General features: G+C 36.3%; 1 protein-coding gene across 1 annotated transcript in view; it reads left to right on the forward strand.

Annotated features, from left to right (window-relative positions):
- GABRA1 (gamma-aminobutyric acid type A receptor subunit alpha1) overlaps positions 1–22377 on the forward strand; it is a 52947-nt gene extending 30570 nt beyond the window's left edge. The window contains exons 7-10 of the mRNA XM_019740787.2: positions 3118–3261; positions 12574–12726; positions 17339–17541; positions 20035–22377. Coding sequence (XP_019596346.1) covers positions 3118–3261; positions 12574–12726; positions 17339–17541; positions 20035–20346 — 812 coding nt within the window. The 3' untranslated portion in view covers positions 20347–22377. The remainder of the gene's footprint in view (positions 1–3117; positions 3262–12573; positions 12727–17338; positions 17542–20034) is intronic.
- The last annotated feature ends 717 nt before the right edge of the window (positions 22378–23094 follow it).

The raw sequence follows: 23094 nt of genomic DNA on the forward strand, positions 1-23094 counted from the left end.
CTGTGGGAGACGGGACTATACCCCACAGGGTTCTGGGGGACAGTACAGAATACAAGAGAGGGAAGGCAAGAAAGCTGGGGTAATATTACCATCTCCCATCAGTCCTCTGCCCTCTGCTAGCAGAGGGACCTTTCAAAGACTTTAGAGAAAAGAGCTTAACAACATTTTTGACTAAGTAGTTAAAGACTCTTTTTAACCTTCTTCTCTTTATGCTGAATAATCTCAAATCAAGGAAGTCATCATTGGACCTACTGTCCAGATACTGAAATGAAGAAACAATAAGACATATTATGAGGCCTTAAGTATACCTGTCTTCTACATCTTAAAACCCTGACATTCATCATGTGAATTATACATTTTGGGAGATTTCTATTGAGTGACCTGAGCAACAAGTAATCTCCACTTTCAAAACTATGTCATGTTTATAGTACATTTCATATACAACCGAGTATCTAAGAAATTACAAGAAATGATTAAATGGAATGAGAAGTTGATAATAAAACACTCTTTCCATTTACACCTAGATTAGCATCCCACTGGCAACACTTAACAAGGTGTAAAAAGACAGAGTCATGAACTGTTGCTAATGACAGTTCTATACAAAAGCAAGAGCTTTAACTTGTTATGAAATACCACCAGGTCTAGAATTGGCTTCATCACTAATTACATTACCACTAAGTATCCTTTCGTGACTTTTTGAGCATTAATTAATAGAAATTCCTTACTAACAGCAGTGGAGTGGAATAAATGACATTTGGTTTTCCCACTAAGTAGCTATTCCCCCTTAAACAAGTCATTTAATGCTTCTGGGCCTCAGTTTACCATCTATAAAATAAAATAAATGACCTGTAAATTCCTTCCATATTAACATTCAATGATTCTATGTTACCATAAACTTCATATGTCTTCTTAGGTAAGACCCTTCTATTTAAAAAACAAGTATTTATCATGATTAGAAAAACATTCTACTGAATATAGGTACCTACAAATTGTAAACAATATAGTTCTTTCCAAACTAGTGTGCTGTTTTCTTCAAAGGGATTTTCTTTTAAATAAATAAAGTTTTAGACCCTCCTAATAAATGAAATCCTACTACATGCAATGATGAATGCTTCAGAAAAAATTTTAAGTCAGTGAGATGTACTAACTCAATGGGAGAAATCCTTTCACAATGTATACATACATCAAATCCTCATGTTGCACACTTTACTGTACAATTTTATTTGTCAATTATATCTCAATAAAGCTGATAATAGATAAATTAATTAAAGACTAGTGGAGTGAAAATATCAATGAGGACAAGCACAATTTAAAAAGAAAAGACAATGATAAATTCCAGAATTATCCATTTGTCCCTTTTACATGTTCCATGAAAGAAGCAGTAACTACTAAATTCTCTTAAACTTCTGGAAAAATTTCTTGTAAAAGATAACTTACTGTAAGTTGGTGTAGAAATGATGCTGGGGCAGACAGGATACCCACAGAAAATCTAGGGAATACTGACTGCATTTTCTGCATCACTCAAACCAGACACAAGTGGTCACTTCAAGGAGCTTTGTTTGGTTCAGAGAATGGTGCACATGACTCACATCTTTTTTTTTTTTAGGCATCCTCATGTTTGTGTAAAAAGGCAACCATTATTTTACATCTCATATCTTACTTTAGACAAATATGAATTTGGACCAAACACCCAAGCCTGGTTACCCTGGGGTGGAGGTTGGGCCAAGCAGGGATACACTGACCTTTACGGGCCCTGGACACTGTGGCCTTTGTGGGTCATTCTGCCAAAAAACATGTATTAAAATTGTATTTTTAAATGTTATTTACATTTTAAACATTTATATTTAAATACTGATAGCCATGTTTCTTCTGAGTTTAAAAGAAATTAAAGGATTTCTGTAGCCACCTAAAAGTACTGTGGGCCTGGACACCATGACTACTGAGTCCAAGGCAGAGCTTGGCCAAGGGGTAAAGCTTTCACTGTAAGGCCAACTTTTGCTGGCATATCTTCCTCTCAAATCCCTGGAAACACTTTGCTTTCGCTAATGTGATATCCTTTTACATTTTAATATCACTCTACAGCTAAACGGAGGAGAATACGTGCTGTCACTTCAAACTATGTGAAGTGGGTGTTTGTGACAAGAAATGAGAAAAGCTATCGAATTCCTTTCCTTCTCCTTCCCTCTCATTCTACACGCCTCCTCCCTCAACCTGCCTGTATTCAAGATCGGGATTATGACCTGACCTCTCCATAGGAGGATGGCTAGGTTAACAATCAGCATAAAAATGAGAAGTCTAAAGTAACTCATTATCATTGGCATGATAGTAAATATCTATAAAAAGGATGATTAATTTTTTAAAAATCAGACTTCCTTTAAAATTGGATGCTCAGTAAACTGTCCATTGTTGCTTTTCACATTTATCATGACCTTCACCTAGCGTGACATAGTCTGGACCCAGGCAACCACCTCTCACCTCATGTCACCTCTCATATAGTTCACTCCAGACACACTGGCCTTCCTGTTCTTCCTCAAATTTGTCAAGCTATTTCCTGCTCTGGAGGAAGAAACTCATTAGTTGACCTATCCAGAGAACTCTTCTCCAAGACTTAGATGGCTCATTTTCTCATTTCTGTCATGCATTTATATAAATGTCACTTCTTCGGTGACCCTCTCTGAGTCCCTTATCTAAAACAGGCCTCGGGCATCCCCTTCATTCTCGATCCCCTTACCTACTGTGTATGGCTTCACTGCATATAACAGTACTTGACTCAGACAAGCTAATAAATTATCCCTACTACTATAATGCATGTTCTGTAAGTTCAGGGAACCTTGCTTATGTTCACTACTATATGCAGGGTACTCAGGTACCCTGCAAAGGTCAAGGTACCTTGTCCTTTATAGATGCTTAATAACCATTTTTTCTAAGAATGAACAGATAACTGAATGAATGAGAAAATTGTTTCAGTTTTCCTGAACTAAGGGATATGGGTTCTCTTTTCCCAGCCTGCCCCCTGGAACCATGAGACAAAAAATATGAAGCTGAAAGCACACACCGACTAATTAGGAGAAGCAAAATGGCATAACACATGGACCGTTTTCCATTCTTTCTTTTTAGATGCTTACACAAGAGCAGAAGTTGTTTATGAGTGGACCAGGGAGCCAGCACGCTCAGTGGTGGTAGCAGAAGATGGGTCACGCCTCAACCAGTATGATCTTCTTGGACAAACAGTAGACTCTGGAATTGTTCAGTCTAGTACAGGTAAATGCTTTTTGGTTACTCCGTATATGGAGCAGGGAACATAAAGAGTTTTTCTGAGAATAATTCAGTAAGTCCTTCAATAGCACAAGTAGAAAGATAAAAAAATGCATTATACAGGGGAACAACTGAGTTGGGAATGAGTATGATCTTTATGCACGTGGGACTTTAGGCTTGTTGTTTAATGCCCTTTGCCCTTGGATCCTTTGTTTACAAAATAAATAACTGGTTCTATACGATCAGGGTAGCACAGTATTTAGGTATGTGAATGCTTGAGGAAGGATGTCTGGATTAAATTTTTACTCCTTTACCTTGCTACCATGTTTCCCCGAAAATAAGACCTAGCCGGACAATCAGCTCTAATGCATCTTTTGAAGCAAAAATTAATATAAAACTGGGTCTTATTTTACTATAATATAAGACTGGGTCTTATATAGTATTATATGATATATGATATGATATGATATGATATGATATGATATGATATGATGTAATATAATGTAATACCAGGTCTTATATTAATTTTTGCTCCAACAGACGCATTAGAGCTGATTGGCTAGACCTTATTTTCAGGGAAACACAGTAGTTGTTTTTGGTACCTCACAGGGTTGTTGGAAAGGAATACATTAAATCTATGAAAAGTACTTCTCACAGTTCTGGGCACATAAAAAGCTCTTAGTAAATGTTAGCTATTAATACCCTCTAGGCCCCATTTATTGCCATGATTCAAAGTTTGTTGGTGAATTTGTAGCAGTGGTCATTACACATGCGCCACCAAGAAGCCAATTCCTTCTACAAATCCATTCGCATTTCTAGCCAAGGGTTTTTCAAGTCTAAAATCTACAGAAACATAAATATTACTGATCATTCCATTTGGGAATTATAAGTAGATGGAGTGCCATCCTTCTTAGAGTGTAATATTTTGCCAATGAAAAACTGGGAATTAGATCAAATACTAATAAGCAGCTGGATCCAACATTTTAAACTTTTGAAGTGTTTCAAGAAATAAGATTTTAGTTATACAAGTATGCATTTTGTGACTGAAATGTGATCATAGGGCCAAAAAATTATAAATAAAATTTGGGTTCTAACTATTAGGAATACTCACCCCACTAATCCCAATATTTTTAACCATGTTCAATTACTGAAAGTTTAGCAAGAGTCAACAATAACTTTTATGGCTTTAAAAAAAAATAAATTAGCTCATTCACTTTGATTTGTAATTTCTAAAGAAAGACAATTTAGTAATAAATAAGTGCAGGAGTGCTTTTATTCACAGAAAAAAAAAATCTTAGATTTCAGACTTTATATTGGGACAATGATCATTTTAACATGTTTAAGGAATAGGTCAATATATCTTACTGTAATTATTGGATAATCCCTGCTTAACGGGATCTATCTTTTGCTTGCTTTAAAGTATCCATGGCTACCATAGAAGCTCAAATATTTATGTTTCTTGTTTTTAAAAATGGAGAAGATTTTTCCTCAGCTTTGCAAATATTAGAAATGCACATGGCAGCGTGAAAAGGTCTTAGGTTTTGCAGTGAAAAAGATACACACTCGAGTCCTGGTCCTTCCCTTAGCAGCCTTGTAACTTTGTGAAAGCCATTTATCCAACCAGAAACTCTGGTCTCTTCTAAGAAGGGGGGTTCTATAATTTTGCCTTAAAGGTGAGAAAATATCAAACACTGAGCAAAGTGTTATATAATAGATGCTCAAAATGGTATTCAGTAGTTGTTGCCATAGTCCTGATAGTCCTGGAAATATCACAGAATGTGGAAAATACTGAAAAGTTTTCTTCCTCACAGGTTACATTGGAAAAGGTATTAAAATGAGTAGTGTTTACTTTTTTTAAAATCGAATGCTGCTATAAGCTGGATATTGTGTCAGGCACTAGAAAGTCAGTGGTAGACAAGGCAGAAATCGTACTCTCATGAAGTCTAAGGGAAGGCAAACACATAAGTGGTATGATCAACATTTTTGTGAGGGGAGGGGCTACATCTGTTGTGTTTTTGTTTTTTTTATCCCTATTGTTTATTATAGTAGCTGAAACAGAGGCGGCACTAAATACATATTTTAAATGAATAAATAAAAAAAGAAATAAATCCATCCTAGGATTGCTGCAGAGTTTGACTTTCACTTTGTTAATCTGTATTTGTTGGGAGCCAAATAATCACTGTGCTAGGCCCAGGACATTCAGCATAATAGACATAGAATGGTTCCTCAAAAATTCTCCACCTATTATCTCTAGAATGGAGGTTGGCAGCTGTCAGGGAAAGAGTAATTCAAGCACAGTAGAATGCATACAACAGAAGTATATACAAGCCATGGAGTTATCAGAGGAGGGAGTACCTTCATTCTAGTTCTAGCACTAGTGACCTTGACATGTCATTGACATGAGTTGAGAGAGTGGCCCAACTCATCACCACCAAGCTGGCTAGACCTCATAAATCGGGTCCATTAAAAGTCACCATTATGTGCTAAAGCAGCAAGTTTATCTGTATATAATTAAAGCTGTTTGTTGTCATTCCCATAATGAACATTGAGGGGGATGAGGAGAATAAGGAACAAATTCTCAAATGTGGAAGTTCAGTGTGACATATGTTTTTGACTCCAGAATAAGACACTGAAATACACTTCCTGTGGGTCTACTTTGGCTTATCAGAAATCTACTTTGATAGATTTCTGTGGGAGCAAACAAAGATCTTTTGTAAGGTCTTTAGTCCCATATTTCACATCTCCTTGTGGAGCCCTGAAAACATCAAAATAAATGACATTCTGGGCTATTACCTTCCTTTTTCTGCCAGAAGACTAGGAATGATGGCAGGAAAGAGCACACACATTGAGAATGATTAAATAAAGACAATCTTCTTCCATCTTAAAGTTCTCTGTAGAGAGAGAATCAATTCAGATCAACTCTTAGAAGGTTATAAGGTGTTGCCCCACTTGCTTGGAGTCTGCCATCAGATTTTGGGGAAGACAGTAAGACTTAGTTTGAAATGTAGTTATTGTCCTGGCAGAGCAAAACCTTTAGAGGCACAAAGAAGGACGAGTCCAGTCTGCTTTCAACTCCAACACAATTCTCTGTTATTAATTAATTTATTCAGTACTTCTTCTACTATTTGTCATTTACTGTGTTTGACACTGTGACTGGACCTGGAGAAGGACACATAGTCCCTGTTCTCAAGAAGCTCAGAGTTGAGTGAGATAAGTTCATAGCTAACATGTATTGGCACTGCTCTAACCTTCACTTCTAATTCTTACAACAATCCTAGGATGTAGGCATCGGTGTCCCCATTTTACAGATGGGACATAATTGAGTCCCAGAGAGGTTTAACTATTCTTCCAAGATCACATAGCAAGTGGCAGAGGTGAGATTTGAACCTGGGTAGTCTAGCTACAGAGTATATGCTGTCAACCCCATGTCATACTAGTAACAGGCAGGATAGACGAGTGTGAAAATACAACATGATGCAGCAGCATTTAAGAGTGTGGTCTCTGAAGTGATACTAGGAGGTGTGAATGCTGGCTTTACCACTTATTAACTATGACCTTTGGCAAAACATTTCTCTGTTTACATTTTCTCTTGTACTATTTGGAGATAAGAAGATCTACTTCATGAGTTACTGTGAGAATGAAATGAGAAAAATGCACATACTGCTTAGAGTATTTCACATGTAAAAATGATGTAATAGATATTAGATATTACTACTAATGATGGAGTTAGTACATGATAGCTACATGATGACATAAAGAAGAAGTCACTTCTGCTCAAAGTTATCAGGGAAGGCAGTTTGGAGCAGACCCTAGACATGGCCCCATCTCATTCTATGACACTACATTACGTTTCCTAGTGATTCCTTAGGCGAGCTCATGTAAAAACTGAGACAGGGATTAAAGGACATGAAAATACGACTTGTACTGAGAAGTAAAATGATTAAACTGTCATTAGGCATAATAATACCATAGCCAGAAAACAATAAAAATGTAATCATATGTAATTTTTTTAAAACACACAATGATGACTGCAGAGTCTTCATATTTACCTAAGTCAATAGACAGATGTGATCAAAGGAAATGTAGGTTCATCGTGCTGAATGACAAGGTCCTCTCTTCATGAATAACTATTGTTTATCCTTAGGACAGATGACCAAGAGATGGCCTCCTAGAGATGGTCTCCTCTGGATGAGTTGATTTAAGGATGACCCTGCAGGGTCAAGTAAGTGAGGAACTCAGCTGTCGTCTCTCACAGGGAGCAACAGTGGTGATGCTGTTCAACAAAGGAACCTCAGGGCTCCCACTCGGGATCTCCAGAGAAATAATTATTACCAGAAAATGGGAAAACTGGGAGGAGAAGGGGAAGACTTATATAGTTATCTGGTCAACCTATTCATATTTCGGATGAGGAGACAGGTCCAGAGAGGCTAAGTGACCTCAAACTACAACCACTGTTTCCTTATTTCTATTTCAGTACTCTTAGAAGCAGATATTAAAATACCAACACCTCCCTCAATGATATTTTTAATATCCTATTCCTCTTTAAAAGGTAGCATCTATAGAAAACACTAAGTTTAGAATACACGAAAAGAAAATAACAGCTTTACATGGAATCAATGCTCACAACAATTGTTTTCTGAACATGTGAATTGTTGTTATCTTGAGCTGAAGAGAATACATTTCTAACCTTTCTGTCTTTATACTGTAAATCTGCATGCGACTCACAATGTTTGAAAAGTATTTCCACATCCATCATTTCATTTTATCCTCACAACATCCCAGAAATCATTAAGGAAACCACTAACTCTCATTTTAATTGAACAAATGAGAAAACTAAAGTCAAAAAGTCTAAGCAAGGTATTTACCCCTGAAGTAACAAACATTTGAGACAGCAAAGAATGGAAGCCAAGTCTAAACAAACCCTCGATTCTGCTTTACGAAATTAAATTCCTGCTTATTTTCCTCCTCTCTCCTTAATGTTGTAATGTAATGTATCAGAAATATTGTCACATCTAATTTACAAGCTTCCCTCCGGGTTACATGATATACAAGAATATTTGAATTATGGTTCTTTGAAACTGTTGAATTAGAGGAAAAGAATTTGACATGCTTAGTGCATAAACACTTGATGTCTAGACATATTCTTTCAATCCAATTTAGGAGACTAATTTTTTTGTTGCGTTTTTCTTCCATTTTTAAATTATTGCAATATGATTTTGATTTTGCTGCCCTTTTCTTATTTAAACATCTTGTGCCAAAACTTGTTAGGTTTTGTTTAATTTAGGAAGATGGTTTTAAAAGATTTGAAATTGTATTCTTCCTCTAATTTGTTAGCGAGAAAATGGTCTATAAAACAAATATAATGTCAAATAATTGCTCTTCAGATCTCCAACAGCATATTCTTTGAAGAATCTTTCCAAAATGTCACGTTGTGAACAACAAAAGATGATAATGGAATATATGTAGACACTCATGTTTCTGACATTATATGAAAGATGTAATTTTTTTCTTAGAGCTGATGACATTTTGCAGGCCCCAACTGAATGAATGGTCAGGAATAATAATGCATACTCCTGGGAGGGTGAAATATAACATGCCTATGTCCACAAAAGGCTGCATTTTAACAGAGTCCTGAGAAAATTGGTTTTCTGCGTTTTTTTCAAATTTGAATCAGTTATTTCTTTCAGATGACCTTGGAGACATCTCCCAAGGTATCTACAGAAATTTAAAAGAAATTACAGTTGACCCTTGAACAATGCAGGGGTGAGGGGTATTGTCCGCCCACCACCCCGCTCAGTTGAAAATCCACTTGTAACTTTTGCCCCCCAAAAAACTTCTAACAGCCTACTATTAACCAGAAGCCTTACCAGTAACATAACCAGTTGATCAACATATTTTGTACGTTTTATGTATTATATACTATAGTCTTACAATAAAGTAAGCTAGAGGAAAAAATGTTATTAAAAAATCATGAGAAAATACATTTATACTACTGTACGTATTCCATGAAAAAAATCCATGAATAAGTGAACCACTCAGTTCAAATCTGTTTTGGTTAGAGGTCAACTGTAGTTATCATTATTTTTACCCTCTGTAGTTATCATTGTATTTATTCTCCCAAAGAGAGATGCTTATGGATGGTAAGCCTCAGTGCATCCCTTCTCACCATAGGCAGGTATTAAATACTTAGGATAGAGAAGGCCATACTATATCCAAAGAATAGTGCCTCTCTTTATTTGTTTTCAGTTTGGTGGGAAGGATATAAGCATATAAACATATAAAATTTAAAATATGAGATATTATTATAAATATAAGCTATAAATAAATTTAAAGTTACTTAGTATTGATCAGTTACTGAGAGATTTAACAATAACAATTAATAATGAAGGCATACATGAATGTGTGGATGATTTCCTACTATAGAGTATATGCATTTCTTCTACCAATACTTCTAGAAATTCTAATTGGAGAAAAGAAAGAAGAAAATGGTGAAAAGAACTAAAATTTATTTTAAAACTCTTCTGTAGCATGATCTGAAGTAGAGCTTTTATTCTTTATTATCCCTATGATGTAATTCTCAGTGTTTTATAGATGAGGAAACTGAGCATCAGCTAATTTAAGTAAGAAAATAGCATATCTTAGTTTTCAACCAAAATTTATTTGCTTCCAAAGCTAATAAACTTTCCTCGATATCGTGTTTCCCCCAAAACAAGATTTAGCCAGACCATCAGCTCTAATGCATCTTTTGGAGCAAAAATTAATATAAGATCCGGAGTTATATTATACTATACTATATTATATTATATTATATTATATTATATTATATTATATTAGACCTGGTCTTACATTACAGTAAAATAACACCGGGTCTTATATTAATTTTTGCTCCAAAAGATGCATTAGAGCTGATCGTCCGGTTAGGTGTTATTTTCCAGGAATGATGGTAGTACATTTCTTCCTATTCCACTATGGACTGAGAACCCATAAATGAACAACATATTCAGCATCAGGAGATGTCAAGTAGAGAATTTTGTAGGTCGAGCTACTGCGATGTGAAAATGTGTGGCGAGACATGAGACATGATACTGAAATGCATATTAGAGTTATGATGTAGGGAGTCTTGAATAGAGGTTAGGGAGTTTGCCTGTTAGTATATTACACTGGAGACATTGTTGTATGTCACATTAGGGAGAGTGTTTGCTGGTGGCGTCTAGTGGACAGAGGCGAGCCAGGTATGTGGCTAAATATCCTACAATACACAGGCCATTCCCCACAACAAATAATTATGAGATACGGTATAAAATATCAATAGTGTGGAGGTTGAGAAGCTCTGATGTAGATAATGGGAATGCATTAAGGTAGTGTAAGGTATTTACATATGCTTTGAAAAGATCACTCTGGCATCAAAATTGAGAAAAAATCAGAGTTAGGACATGACTGGAGACAAACAAGACACTTAATAGTTTGCTGTAAGAACTCTACAAAGGAGATAAGAGCAGTGACCACAAGATAACAGATAGACTGAGAGATACCACCCAGGTAACATTAAAATTGTGATGATCAACTGATTCCTTGCTCTTTCTTTCCAAAGCCGTACTTAACATTTAAAGATTAATTCCAGGGTTTTAGCCTGACTGAACAGGCACGTGACTGTACCATTAATTAAGAGAAGGACACAAAGTGGAAAAGCAGCACTGTTATATATATTGGTCATTATTTTTTATGGGAAAGGTGAATTAATGACAGTTAACATATTTAGTTGGTGAAAAAATAGTGAAAAATTAGTATTTAAATGTATTAGTGAAAAATCAATATCTACGAGATGTCTTGTAAATATTTTAAAAAACTGAGCTGTGACTTAGAGAGTAATGTCACTGAGAGATGTAGATTAGGCAGCCATCTGGATAAAAGTGCCACTAGGAGCAGAGGTGAGAAGGAAAATTTCTTATTAGAGTCAAGAAAAAAATGGGAAAGAAAGCTGACGACAGAACTACACCAGGAACTTCTACATTTACTTTGCAGAAAGATGAAGATTAGTGCCTAGCAGAAAAAAACTCAATATGTGAGTTATCAAAAGAAACTAAAAGTGAAAGATAAAGGGAAACGAGGAATCAAGACTGTGCTATCAAGACGGTAGGGGCAGTCGGCATTATTTAATTCTCAACGCCGCAAAGAAGGTGAGCAGCCAACTTGAAGACAGATCTCCTTGAAGGCTGACATCTTCAGTTATGGGTATTAAGAAGTCATGAGCAGTTTTAGCCACACTATAGGACCTAAAGATGGATGGCCATGGTCGGAGACATAAATCCCAGGTTGAGTAGGAAAAAGTTTGGAGTTGAATGATAATGGTAGAGAAATGTAAATACCAAGGAGAGTAATGTTTCCTTAGCGAAACTACACGTATTTCTCTCTTACTCACAGGTAGCTAAGCTTACATTCAGAGTAAATAAAGCTAAAAACTTATAAGATTTGTGATTGAAAAAAATGAAACATCAATTTGAAAACAAACAAACAAACAAACAATCAAACAAAAACTGTCCTGCAATTTGGGTTGTGTGTCTACTGCCTTTGACCGTCACATGAAACCAGACTTGGGCGTGTATATAAGGTCCATGGAGAGTACCTAGCTAGTCCACGGTTTCCCAGACCAGGCTATGAATTGGGACAATCTCAAAAGCTGGCCCCACCTCAAAGAATACTTTGTGTATCGAGGTGGGATCTGAAGAGCTGCATGTCTTAAAATCTTCCCAGGTGAATTCAAAAGGTATTTTGAGAAACGCTGGACTCTCTCCCACTCTCTTCATTTTGAAGATCAGACTAAAACTAAATGACTTACCCGAAGTCAGAGAGCTCCTGAAAGGGAGTTCTGGAGCAAAAATTCAGCTCTCCTGACCTGGACACCAGAGCTCCTTCTCTGAAGAGCCTGACTCTCCCTTGCAGTGGCCACACTGGGGATGTGCTCTGCCTAACCTAGTGGTGTACTCGTATGTCATCAGGAACTAGCACACAGCCTCCGTGGCCACTAAAGACAATCCGTGAATATATGTCTGAAATGTATGGTTTGCATTAGATTGTAACACTATTCATGAACCCACTGTTACCTCAATCTCACCCTCAGAGACGTTTTGGTGTGTTTTTAAAATGTTTTTTTTTTTTTTTTCCTTCCCTGGTAAAACGTGTTTCTCTTCAAGAACCAGAAATTACATGGAGAAATGATGTGTCTAACCTCCAGGTCTTTGCTGCTCATAGAAAACCTCAGAGATTAACTTTTTTTCAAGGTCAAAATTGTTCAACCTTACTGTCTGTTTCACCCTCTAGGAGAATATGTTGTTATGACTACTCATTTCCACTTGAAAAGAAAGATTGGCTACTTTGTTATTCAAACATACCTGCCATGCATAATGACAGTTATTCTGTCCCAAGTCTCCTTCTGGCTCAACAGAGAGTCTGTGCCAGCGAGGACAGTCTTTGGTAAGTGCCAATCAAGACTTGCATGGAAGGGTCTGGAGGGCAAGTTATACCATACTGGTGACACTGCAAATGGAATGAAAAAATAATTATACATTAAAATCTGAAGTTAGTACAACAGAAAGATTCAAGGATTTACCATTGTCATCATGGTTATGATTTTATTTTTAATTTTTCCTTAAACTGCAAGCTGCTTTCATGCATGTAAAACAGTGGGATTAATGAACATTAGACTTGATATTTTGGGAGAGAAATGGAATGAAGCGGGTATAAGATGCATCATACTATTTTAAAAATATACACATATAAAGACATTAATATTTAAATCAGACTTTTAGAATCTGTAATCATTCATCGGTGCATTTTTGGAGAATCTGAGAAAATGTCAACAGAACTACTTACTTACATATATGAAAGCATAGGTATCCTATGCAGGGAGAGCTCAGCAATGACCAGTACAGGAAGACTTCACTTACCTAATGTGTACACTTCTAAAGAGTTACCAATATATATATTTTCCTATTAAAATGGTTTAAATACCCCAGATACTTCCAGTTAAGGCAATCTAATGTAAAATTGCTTAAAGAGTAATAACCTTTACTAATAGGAAAAGTCACCCCTAATTTATTATTTTAGACATTTGTATTTCATATAAAGAGGTACTCCCTACTTATATCATAGCAGACTATCGTAACTGTACTTTTCAAGACTGATATAAACAAAAGATTCCATTACCTTAAACTGATTGATTCATTCATTCACTCAGGGAATTTTTATTTGAAACCCTTCTATGTGCTAGGCACGAAATGCAGCAGTGACCTTAACATAAACCACTCCTCTCATGAACGTTACTATTCTGGAGCTTAACATTTGAATAACAATCAAATCATATATACTATTGATTCAGTGCTCTTACAGCAGGCTCTGTTCTGTGAACAAATCTACACTATCGTACTTAACACTCTGCACTATTATTACCCCTGTGTTATGGATGAGAAAGCTAAGGAACGAGAGATTTAGTAACCTGCCCAAGGTCCAAAGCTAGTAGGTGAAGGAGTCTAGAGTAACATCCAGACTCCAAGCTCTAGAGTCTGTCCCCTTAATGACCATGCTGCACCACCTCCAACATGCCCTCCAGCTGCAAGGTCAAGACACGGAATGGGGCTGTTCTGGGCAACATCATTCCCTTAGACATAACAACCACATATTCATTGGTGAAACATGCAATTATCAAGGTTCATTCCAAAAATATCAACTAGTCACAGACTACATTTAAGAGCTTTTACTACAGAATCAAAGCCTAAAGAAGTTTATAATCTAAACTGAAGATTATTCATGTACAAAGATCCCTATGACATCATCCTTCAATAATATGCAAGGTATGAAAAATCAGTTATCACAGGAGAAAAAAGCAAGGCTCTGCTAAAAGTACCCAGAAAGATTATTTTTTCCTGAACATAGCAAGTTGCTTCCAGGTTGAACATCATCAAATCTTTGCTCTGACAATAAGATCCAGATTGAGGCCAACTGCAGAGCAAAAGAGTAGTTCACTTCAAACTCTTTTATTTTCCTTATTACTGTGTGTCAATATTAACTAGCATTGACGCCACTTATTAGAACTGAAGATTGAACTCTTATCAAGATACTCACTTCTGTGTGTATATGTCGTCTGGAACCTTTATTCACTAGAAATTTAAAAATATTAGAACACAGAAGATGTTTGTTTTATGTAGAATGAGCCTACCGCTCTAGTGAAAAAGGTTTATTGCTGTTGTCATTATTGTTTTAATGCTCACTTTCTGCACTCTCACCCCAATGAATCTGACCCTTTATTTTTGGAAATTCTCTAAAGCATTTTGGAATGTTTTAGAAAAAAAAAAATCGCTTTTAACATTTTCAGCAACATAATATATCAGGCAACTCCTGCCCTTTTGGTGAACATAACTGCAAATCTGTAAACTCAGCTGTGGCAAGTCTGTCTATCAAGTTATATATTTCTAATGTTTTAAGTTCAATAAAATCACAAATACAATTTTACAAGAACTTTTAGCCTTTTAACATTTATTTAGTACATATGTTTCTATTCTTTTTAGTCTGAACTCAGCATATTCTTCTGAGCTGCCTGAGACGCCTGAGAGGGTCATGGGTATTTAAAGAAATACAAAAATAAAAAATGTTGTACTTTATAACAGTTTACTAAAAGGCATTCAGAATGAAACAAAGCTGAAGCCTGTTTTGTGTCCTAAAACATCACGTTCCGGACCTTCAGTGCTCTCATTTGGAGACAATGTGGTTGTGAAATTTTGCTGCCAGACAGATCCAAGTTTTAGGTTCAATTTTCATTTTTTAAGCTTCAGTTGCATACAAGAGAAGAGTACAATTAAAGTAAAATTATGTTGTTTAAAAGACCTTCATCTTTTAAAATAAAAGAGAAAAATAAAGTATGTAAATTGTCAGGATCAGTACCTGGAACTTAATAGATGCTCAATTCACTTTTGTTCCTTTTCCCTATAGCAAGGATAAGAACACACACGCGTGTACACGCACGCACACACACACCCCTCTTGATGCTATTCTTAACTGCTTTTAATGTATGCATACATTTGGTTTAAGAACACATATTCCCACATGACTTCTGACAGCTGCTGACATAAACTAAAATTCAAAAAAAAAATGGAATTCACTGTAACAGCAATTTATCCAAAAGGACTGAAGTTGTCAATAATATAATAGTAATCATTAACTTTGCCCTTAGTAAACATCAGACTAAGTACTAAACATTTCATTACCTTATTTTGCTTAATACTCACAATAGCCCTATGAGTTAGACTTACTGAAATTAATTTACAAGAAAATAATTATAAAAAAACAAAACTGAAGCTCGGGAATGTGAAGCAATTTTCCCAAGGTCACTCAGCAATTATAGAGCTGGGATGTGAAACTGGGTTGCTCTGTTCCCCAAATACTGACATTTAATTACCTTGATCTTTGCTCAAGTTAATATTGATATGAAAATTGGGGGGTTGTTTTCCAGACAATACTCTTTACACCATTTGTTGGTTATGTAATATGAATAATGCCCCAGAACTTTCTGTACCACCACCAAAGTTCAAAGCAAATCTATTCTCTACACATTTGATCATCTATCAAAACTATGATCAAATAAAAATCTCAAGGTTTCTTCTTAATCCTATCACTTTTTAATATAGTTACAAAGATCTACCTTGAAATTCATAGAAAACTAGGGAATATTGGATGGTTTAAAGCAACTTAGAAAAATTAGCCACCTACAAGCTCTGTAACCCTACTGTCTAAACATTAATCAAAAGAGGGAATCATAGATATGAATTTTAGACAGATGGGATGACAGTATGTTCTATTCTAATAATTTATGTCTTTAAAATGTTTTTACATATTATTACATTTAATCCTCAAATAATCTTATGAATGGCTGTGCAGAAATTTCTTCTTTTCAAGTGTCAACAATGATAGAGACAGTCAAGAGAATGAAGCCGGTATCATCCCATTTACAAACAGGAAGACTGAGGTCCCCAGAAGTTAACTGACTTACTCAGGCCATAGAGCTAATGAGTGGCGAGGTTAGGACTAGTCACTGGAAGAGGTCAGGACTGTTTCCACACTGTGCATCCGGTGCTACCCTCACTCGGTTACTGTGAATTGCTTTTTCTACATTTTCAAATGGCTTAAAAAGAACCTTAAAATAGTCTAACTGGTACAGTGCATTTTCATATAGTAGGTTGATAGTATTAATTTGTTAAATGAACATTAATGGATATAATCACTTATATACCAACTCATATAATTATCTAAATAAACTAAAAACAACTGACTTGAAAACTGTTTTGAATATATGTAATTCTAATCACTAGCATGGATTCACAGAACCGGGAAGATGAGGCAACATTAACAAAAAGGGAGAGACTGTAGACATTTAAATCAGACAGACTTGCGCTCAAATTTTGGTTTTGCCACTTCTGAGATGCGTAACCTCACGCAAGTTACATTCAACTTATTTCAGGAATTTATTCAAAAGAGTAGTTATTTTGGAATCAGGGGGGAAATAGTATAAAAGCAGAAGTGTTCATAATGTAACACAATACTATCCTCAGATAATTCAATTATCTATCCATTTTCAATTATCAAGAAGCTACTGGTTTCCCGGTTTATACATTTAGGGCACATAGTTAGAATATTAAACAGAGCTGAGGATACAATGATTTCTTATGGATAGAGAAGCAAAGATCTACGCTTTCTATTTCAAAGAGTCGGGGGCAGTGAGGGAATAGTATTTTCTGTTCTACCCAGGGCACTATGTTCAAGATGCCCATTTAAAGTTACTATTTTTTTAACAGCTCCTCCTTAATAGCAAAGCAGTTTGTCCCTCCAAGAGATCCCTCAGCACTGCCATACCATGAACTGCAAACTACACTGGGGTTAAATTACAACTCATCCATGCCAAACCAACATGGGATGAACACGGAAACACACTCTGTCCATTTGTACTGTTGGTTTCCCTTTGTGCAAGAGGGCTGACCTTCAGTGATGAAATGGTACAGTATGTATCTAAAAATTCACTTAATTTCTTTCTTTCCAGGAGTGACAACTGTGCTTACCATGACCACGTTGAGTATCAGTGCAAGAAATTCCCTCCCTAAAGTGGCTTATGCGACGGCTATGGATTGGTTCATCGCTGTGTGCTATGCATTTGTGTTCTCAGCTCTCATCGAGTTTGCCACCGTAAACTATTTCACCAAGAGAGGGTATGCATGGGACGGCAAAAGTGTGGTTCCAGAAAAGGTAAATGCTTTAATAGTCCCTGTGATATAGCACTGATAGCTCTTTTTAAACATATTAGATGCAATATTTGTTCTTAGGGAAATGGAAGAAGACTGCAGAAAGAAGGTAACGGCTTCTTTTTTCTTACTGCATAAATGATTAAGTGCTATGATAATTTTGTTACTGCTAAGGAGAGGTTGGTTGAGTGGGCAGATGTGCTGAGTACAGTGAAGGAGATAAAGGAGAGACACAAAGGTAAACATTTCTACTCACATATGCTTTCCTACATTCTCTTGATCTGAAAAGATTTTTAACAAAAGTGACATACGAGCAAATACACTTACACCATTATAATTTTTATAACTTGAAAATCATAGACTTTTGGTTACTTTTTAAGCCTAATAATTTTGGTCATACATTTTATTACTATAATGCCTCAATTTACTTGATTTTGCAAAAAGCATTACCTCCTATTATCAGTGAATCCAAGGGCAGGAAACATTTTCTCTTTCCAAAATACAAGTTTGCTCTAAGGATCATAACACAGAGAAATCACAGAAAAATTCTTCATTGTAGAAAATTACCAAGTCAGTATTCCACTGTTCTCCTCAATTAGAACCTATTTTAGAGTGTATTTTAAAGCACAGTTGGGGAGGGTGTTTCTACTTCTGAGATTTGAAGGAAAAACATGTCAGAATGCAAGTGTGCCATGGGATGGTGGGAAGAAGGGCAAAGTCAGAGTCACAGCGATTGTAAAGACATAGAGAAGAGGAACAATCCAGGAGGAGTCAGTCTACAGTATCTGTCCCCAAATCCTGGGCTACAGAATGCTATCCTCCTGTGACAGTCCCTGAAAATACAATTAATGTGGTCCAACGCACTTGAATGATGCTGAAAACTATCAGAGAGCAACAGAACGTTAAACACCCTGAGCGGCTCTATAGTACAGAAATCAGATGAACGGTGTTTCTCCCACAACTCCGCAAATGTACTAGGGGAGAGAATCCTTTGTGTTGGAAATACTGACCATCTTTAATAGCATCTAAAGTGTTACATCAGTGGTAAGATGTACCACTTATGTATCTGAAAGAAAATATGCCGCCAAGTAAAGGCTCTTTTAGGTTTACTCCTCAGCCACAGATGAATCCGTTGAACACCCCCATGATCTACAGGAGTAAAGGCAAAGAGGGTTCTGTATGGGATGCACTACCACAGCCCACATGTAGCAGAACCTGGCCCTCCATGTTTTAGAAATGTTTCCATGACAGAAACCCTACGTAACGCCTGTCATCAATTATCGCATAGATAACATTGATGAGCAGCTAACACTGAGCAAGAACTGGATTCAGGATACCCTGAATAACCCTGCTTTATCATTTGCCCACCTGAAACAGGGGGAGAAGAGGAAAATAATAATTGGCTCAGCAATTTATTGCTGCAAAACTAACCATCCCAAAGTTAGTGACCTGAAAGAACAACCACGCATTTGGGCTGGGAAGAGCCTGGTGGTACTTCCAGGAGCCGACCCTGGGCTCACTCATGTGGCTGCAGTGAAACAGAGGCTCCCCCAGGGTGGGAAAATCCACAAGGGCCTCTCACGTGTGGGGCCTGATGCTGGCTGGGCCTCTCACTGCACATGGTCTCTGTCACTCCACAGTCTAGGTCAGGCTTCTTCCCTGGGCAGTGGCTGGTTTCCAGAGGGTAAAGGCTGAGGTTGCCAAGCTGCTGGAGGACAGGCTCCTAAGCTGGAACCGCATCACTGCCAAAGTCACACGTCCATTTGTAGATCCAATGGGTGGGGAAATAGACTCCACCTTTGGATAGGAAAGCCTTGGAAGTATTTTGTACCTATAGTCCCAGCTTTATCCAGATGTAACTGACACATATCATCAGGTAAGCTTAAAGTATACAATGTGGGTGATTCGATACATTTACGTATTGTGAATTGATTATCCTCACAGCATTATCTACCATCTCCACCCCATCATAGTTACCATGTCTTTTTGTGGTGAGAGCATTTAAGATCTATTCTCAGTCACAGGGATGTAAAGTACAACACAGGGGAAAGAGTAAACAATATAGTAATTAACTATGTATGGTGCCAGGTGGGTACTAGACCTATCGGGGGTATCACTTTGTAAATTATATAAATGTCTAACCACTATGCTGTACACCTGTAACTAATGTAAAATAATACTGAATGCCAACTGTAAGTGAAAAATAACAAAAAGTTTTAAAAATCTATTCTCTTAGTAACATTCCAATATATGATACAGTATTATCAGCTGTTAGCATCATGCTGCACATTAGATCCCCCGAATTGTTAATCTTATAACTGGATATTGGTGTCTGCATTTTTAATGCATCCCAATAATACAGGAATAGGTGACATTTCTTAGATTTTAAATAAAGCACAGATGTGGCTTCCAAAGTAAAGGTCACGTTGCCCAGCAACTTATAAACTTGCTTCTCACCGTTTACTAAACAAAATGCTTTTATTCTTTCCTCCTACAGCCGAAGAAAGTGAAGGATCCTCTTATTAAGAAAAACAACACTTATGCTCCGACAGCAACCAGCTACACCCCTAATTTGGCCAGGGGTGACCCTGGCTTGGCCACCATTGCTAAAAGTGCAACCATAGAACCCAAAGAAGTCAAGCCAGAAACAAAACCACCAGAACCCAAGAAAACCTTTAACAGTGTCAGCAAAATTGACCGGCTATCAAGAATAGCCTTCCCGCTGCTATTTGGAATCTTTAACTTGGTGTACTGGGCTACATATTTAAACAGAGAGCCTCAACTAAAAGCCCCCACCCCACATCAATAGATCCTTTTATTCGCATTCTGTTGTTCCGTCCTCTGCACTGGGAATTGCTTTCTGTTCTCAACGCAGTAATTCCCATCTGCTTTATTGCCTCTGTCTTAAAGAATTTGAAGGTTTCCTTATTTCCATAATTCATACAAGAACAACAGACCCCTGACTGGCAGTCCAGAGCAGAGCAGAGTATGCAGCTGAGAGACAGGATTCTGGGAGAGAGAGAGAAAGAGAGAGAGCGCAAAATCCCAACAGAAGGAGACAGAAAGAGAAAGAGAGGGAAGGAGGATGAAGTAGGTCCAAAGATATGAGGAAAAGTAGAAGAAAAAAACAACAACAATTACTCCAGGTCATCTGTAGATATATATTTCCAAATATTCTAAAAAAAGAAAAAGAAAGAAGATACTGTATATGTCAAAAATATTTTTATGTGAAGGTGTTTAAAATAAATTATAAATGTTTAATGCAGAAAAATTTTAAAGAATTGATGTCTTTATTACACAAACTATGGTGTGCATACATTTTGTTTTGTTTTTTAAACTGAGGTATAACTTTAACATTTTGTTTCCAAAGCTAATGTTCCCTATCCTTTCTCCTTTTACAAATGCCTAATATGTTATTTTGTTGCTAAATACTATTTTAAATTTCATGGACATTGCATAGGCAAAGGGGCAGTTCCTCACTGTACAGCACATTTAATCCAATGGAGAGAAATGCTTTAAATAGGCTATTTTGCAATCATCTGAGTTTTTAATCACCAGTCTTGATGAGGAATCGTTTTAACAGAAATATACACTCAATAAAAACTAAAAAAGAAAAAAATAATAATTTTAAAAAGATTCCCTTTCCCACCCTGTCTATTTCCAGACAGCACATAGGTCCAATAATCACTTGATTCTCATTATGAAGATGTTTTTAGAAGGGCAAAAATATTTTGCAAGCTCTAGAATTGTTGAATGTATTATTTTATATAACAGTACATTAAAAGCTTTAGATTGAAATTTATGACTAGTAAAAATAGAATATATAAATTATACATGTAAATATACAGCATGAGATTGTACATTTTTTACTTTTTTTTAAAGTTGTGTTCTTAAAATATTGTGTAAGACTCACCGCTCTTAGCTGTTAGAATGTTGTTAAGCGCTATGGAAATACCATTAGAGCCTGCATTTAAGACCAGAACAGCTTGCAGGGATCAGATGGAACTTAAGATATACACGTATGAAGTCCACTAACACAGGGAAAGCTTACAGTTTTAAACTGTTGTCCGATGGACAGCAGCAAGTCAGTTTCTATGTACTCAAGTTATGCCACATTTCCCTATCTGAGGCTCTTGTAATATAGAAAAAACATGGAAAGCATTAGTGGGAGCTAGAAAATCAACTGTATATTATCGCTATCTTTGCTGATACCAACTATTTCAACAAGTGTTGTACCATATGTAGCATTAAATTTAAAAAAATATATATGAAGGAATGTACAGAATAGCTTTTATTGAGTAACATTATTAGATTTCATTTATACTGTAGCAATATATTTGTAGGTATACTATGTAAGGGCTTTAACTGCAAGAGGTCCATTAATGCTCCCTATGAAAATTTTAGTCTGTTCCACTATTTCCCAGATGTTTTAGAGATAAATATTTATGCAGAAGGTATTTTTGAAGTCTCCTTTTGTCTGATAGAGTTGCAGAGATATTTAAAATTAGCATCCAGAATTCCTAGGTCATGGTCTAGACATATTTAAAATACTACAACATAAACCTATCAGCATAATTGCCAAATATGACACTTGGGATCCATACCCAAGCTTAGAGCAATGTATTTTCTCAAAAAGCTGCTATCCAATGATGTAGGAAAATACACTGTGTTTTCCTAAACAAACTCCGGTTTTCTTTTTAAATGCGCTTTATTGTTTGATTTGGTCCTGCCTAAATTCGATGAGCTAGGCCAACAAAGGCTGAACTGAGGATGTTGCATCCTCTGGTATCTTGTGTAGATATCATGTATAGAAAATAAAATAAAATATGGCTCTAACTTCCGTGTTGCTGTTTATCTTGTTATTTTTCGGCGTTAACCTAACGTGTTTATTGAGAGCATTTTACCTTCCAGAGTCCTCATGGCTAACATTTGGTCTGTATTTTGCTCATTAGATGTGAATATTTATTAGTCTGCTTTCTGCTATGCAATGACTGCATTTCTATCATTTCTTAGTTTGTTAGTATATGTGGATAGTATTCTATTATATAAATTGATTGCACAATTTATCAAAGACAAATTATTCCATGTACCTTTTCTACAGTGCTTTGCTAAACCATGTAATACTAGTTAAGTCTTCCTTGAAACACACTCTTATAGAGGACAGTTCCTGTTTACTCCCAGGAATATTTTTTAAAAGATGACACTGAATGTTTATTGCACCTTAGTGCAGTGAAGTGGCAATAAAACCTAACATGAATTGAGGTTGTTTATGGCAGGTGCATGTATTGCTTTACAAAGTTTAGCAAAAGCTCTTAATTTTATGTCATACTGTATTCTATTACAATAATAAAGCTATTATTCAATAACAAGATGAAATGTTTGACTCTCTTTTTCATATTATCAATAAGATCTGCCATTGCCCTGTTTTAAAACATTTTCCAGCAGGAGCAACCTGAAAGTGCCAAGTGCTAGCAGGAATCTAGGCTACGGAGAAGATTCTTGAAGATTTAGCAATAGTACGATCCTAGACTATCATTTTAAATTATCCTAAACTATA

The sequence above is a fragment of the Rhinolophus sinicus genome, linkage group LG10 (genome assembly GCF_036562045.2).
Source record: "Rhinolophus sinicus isolate RSC01 linkage group LG10, ASM3656204v1, whole genome shotgun sequence".
NCBI lineage: Eukaryota > Metazoa > Chordata > Mammalia > Chiroptera > Rhinolophidae > Rhinolophus > Rhinolophus sinicus.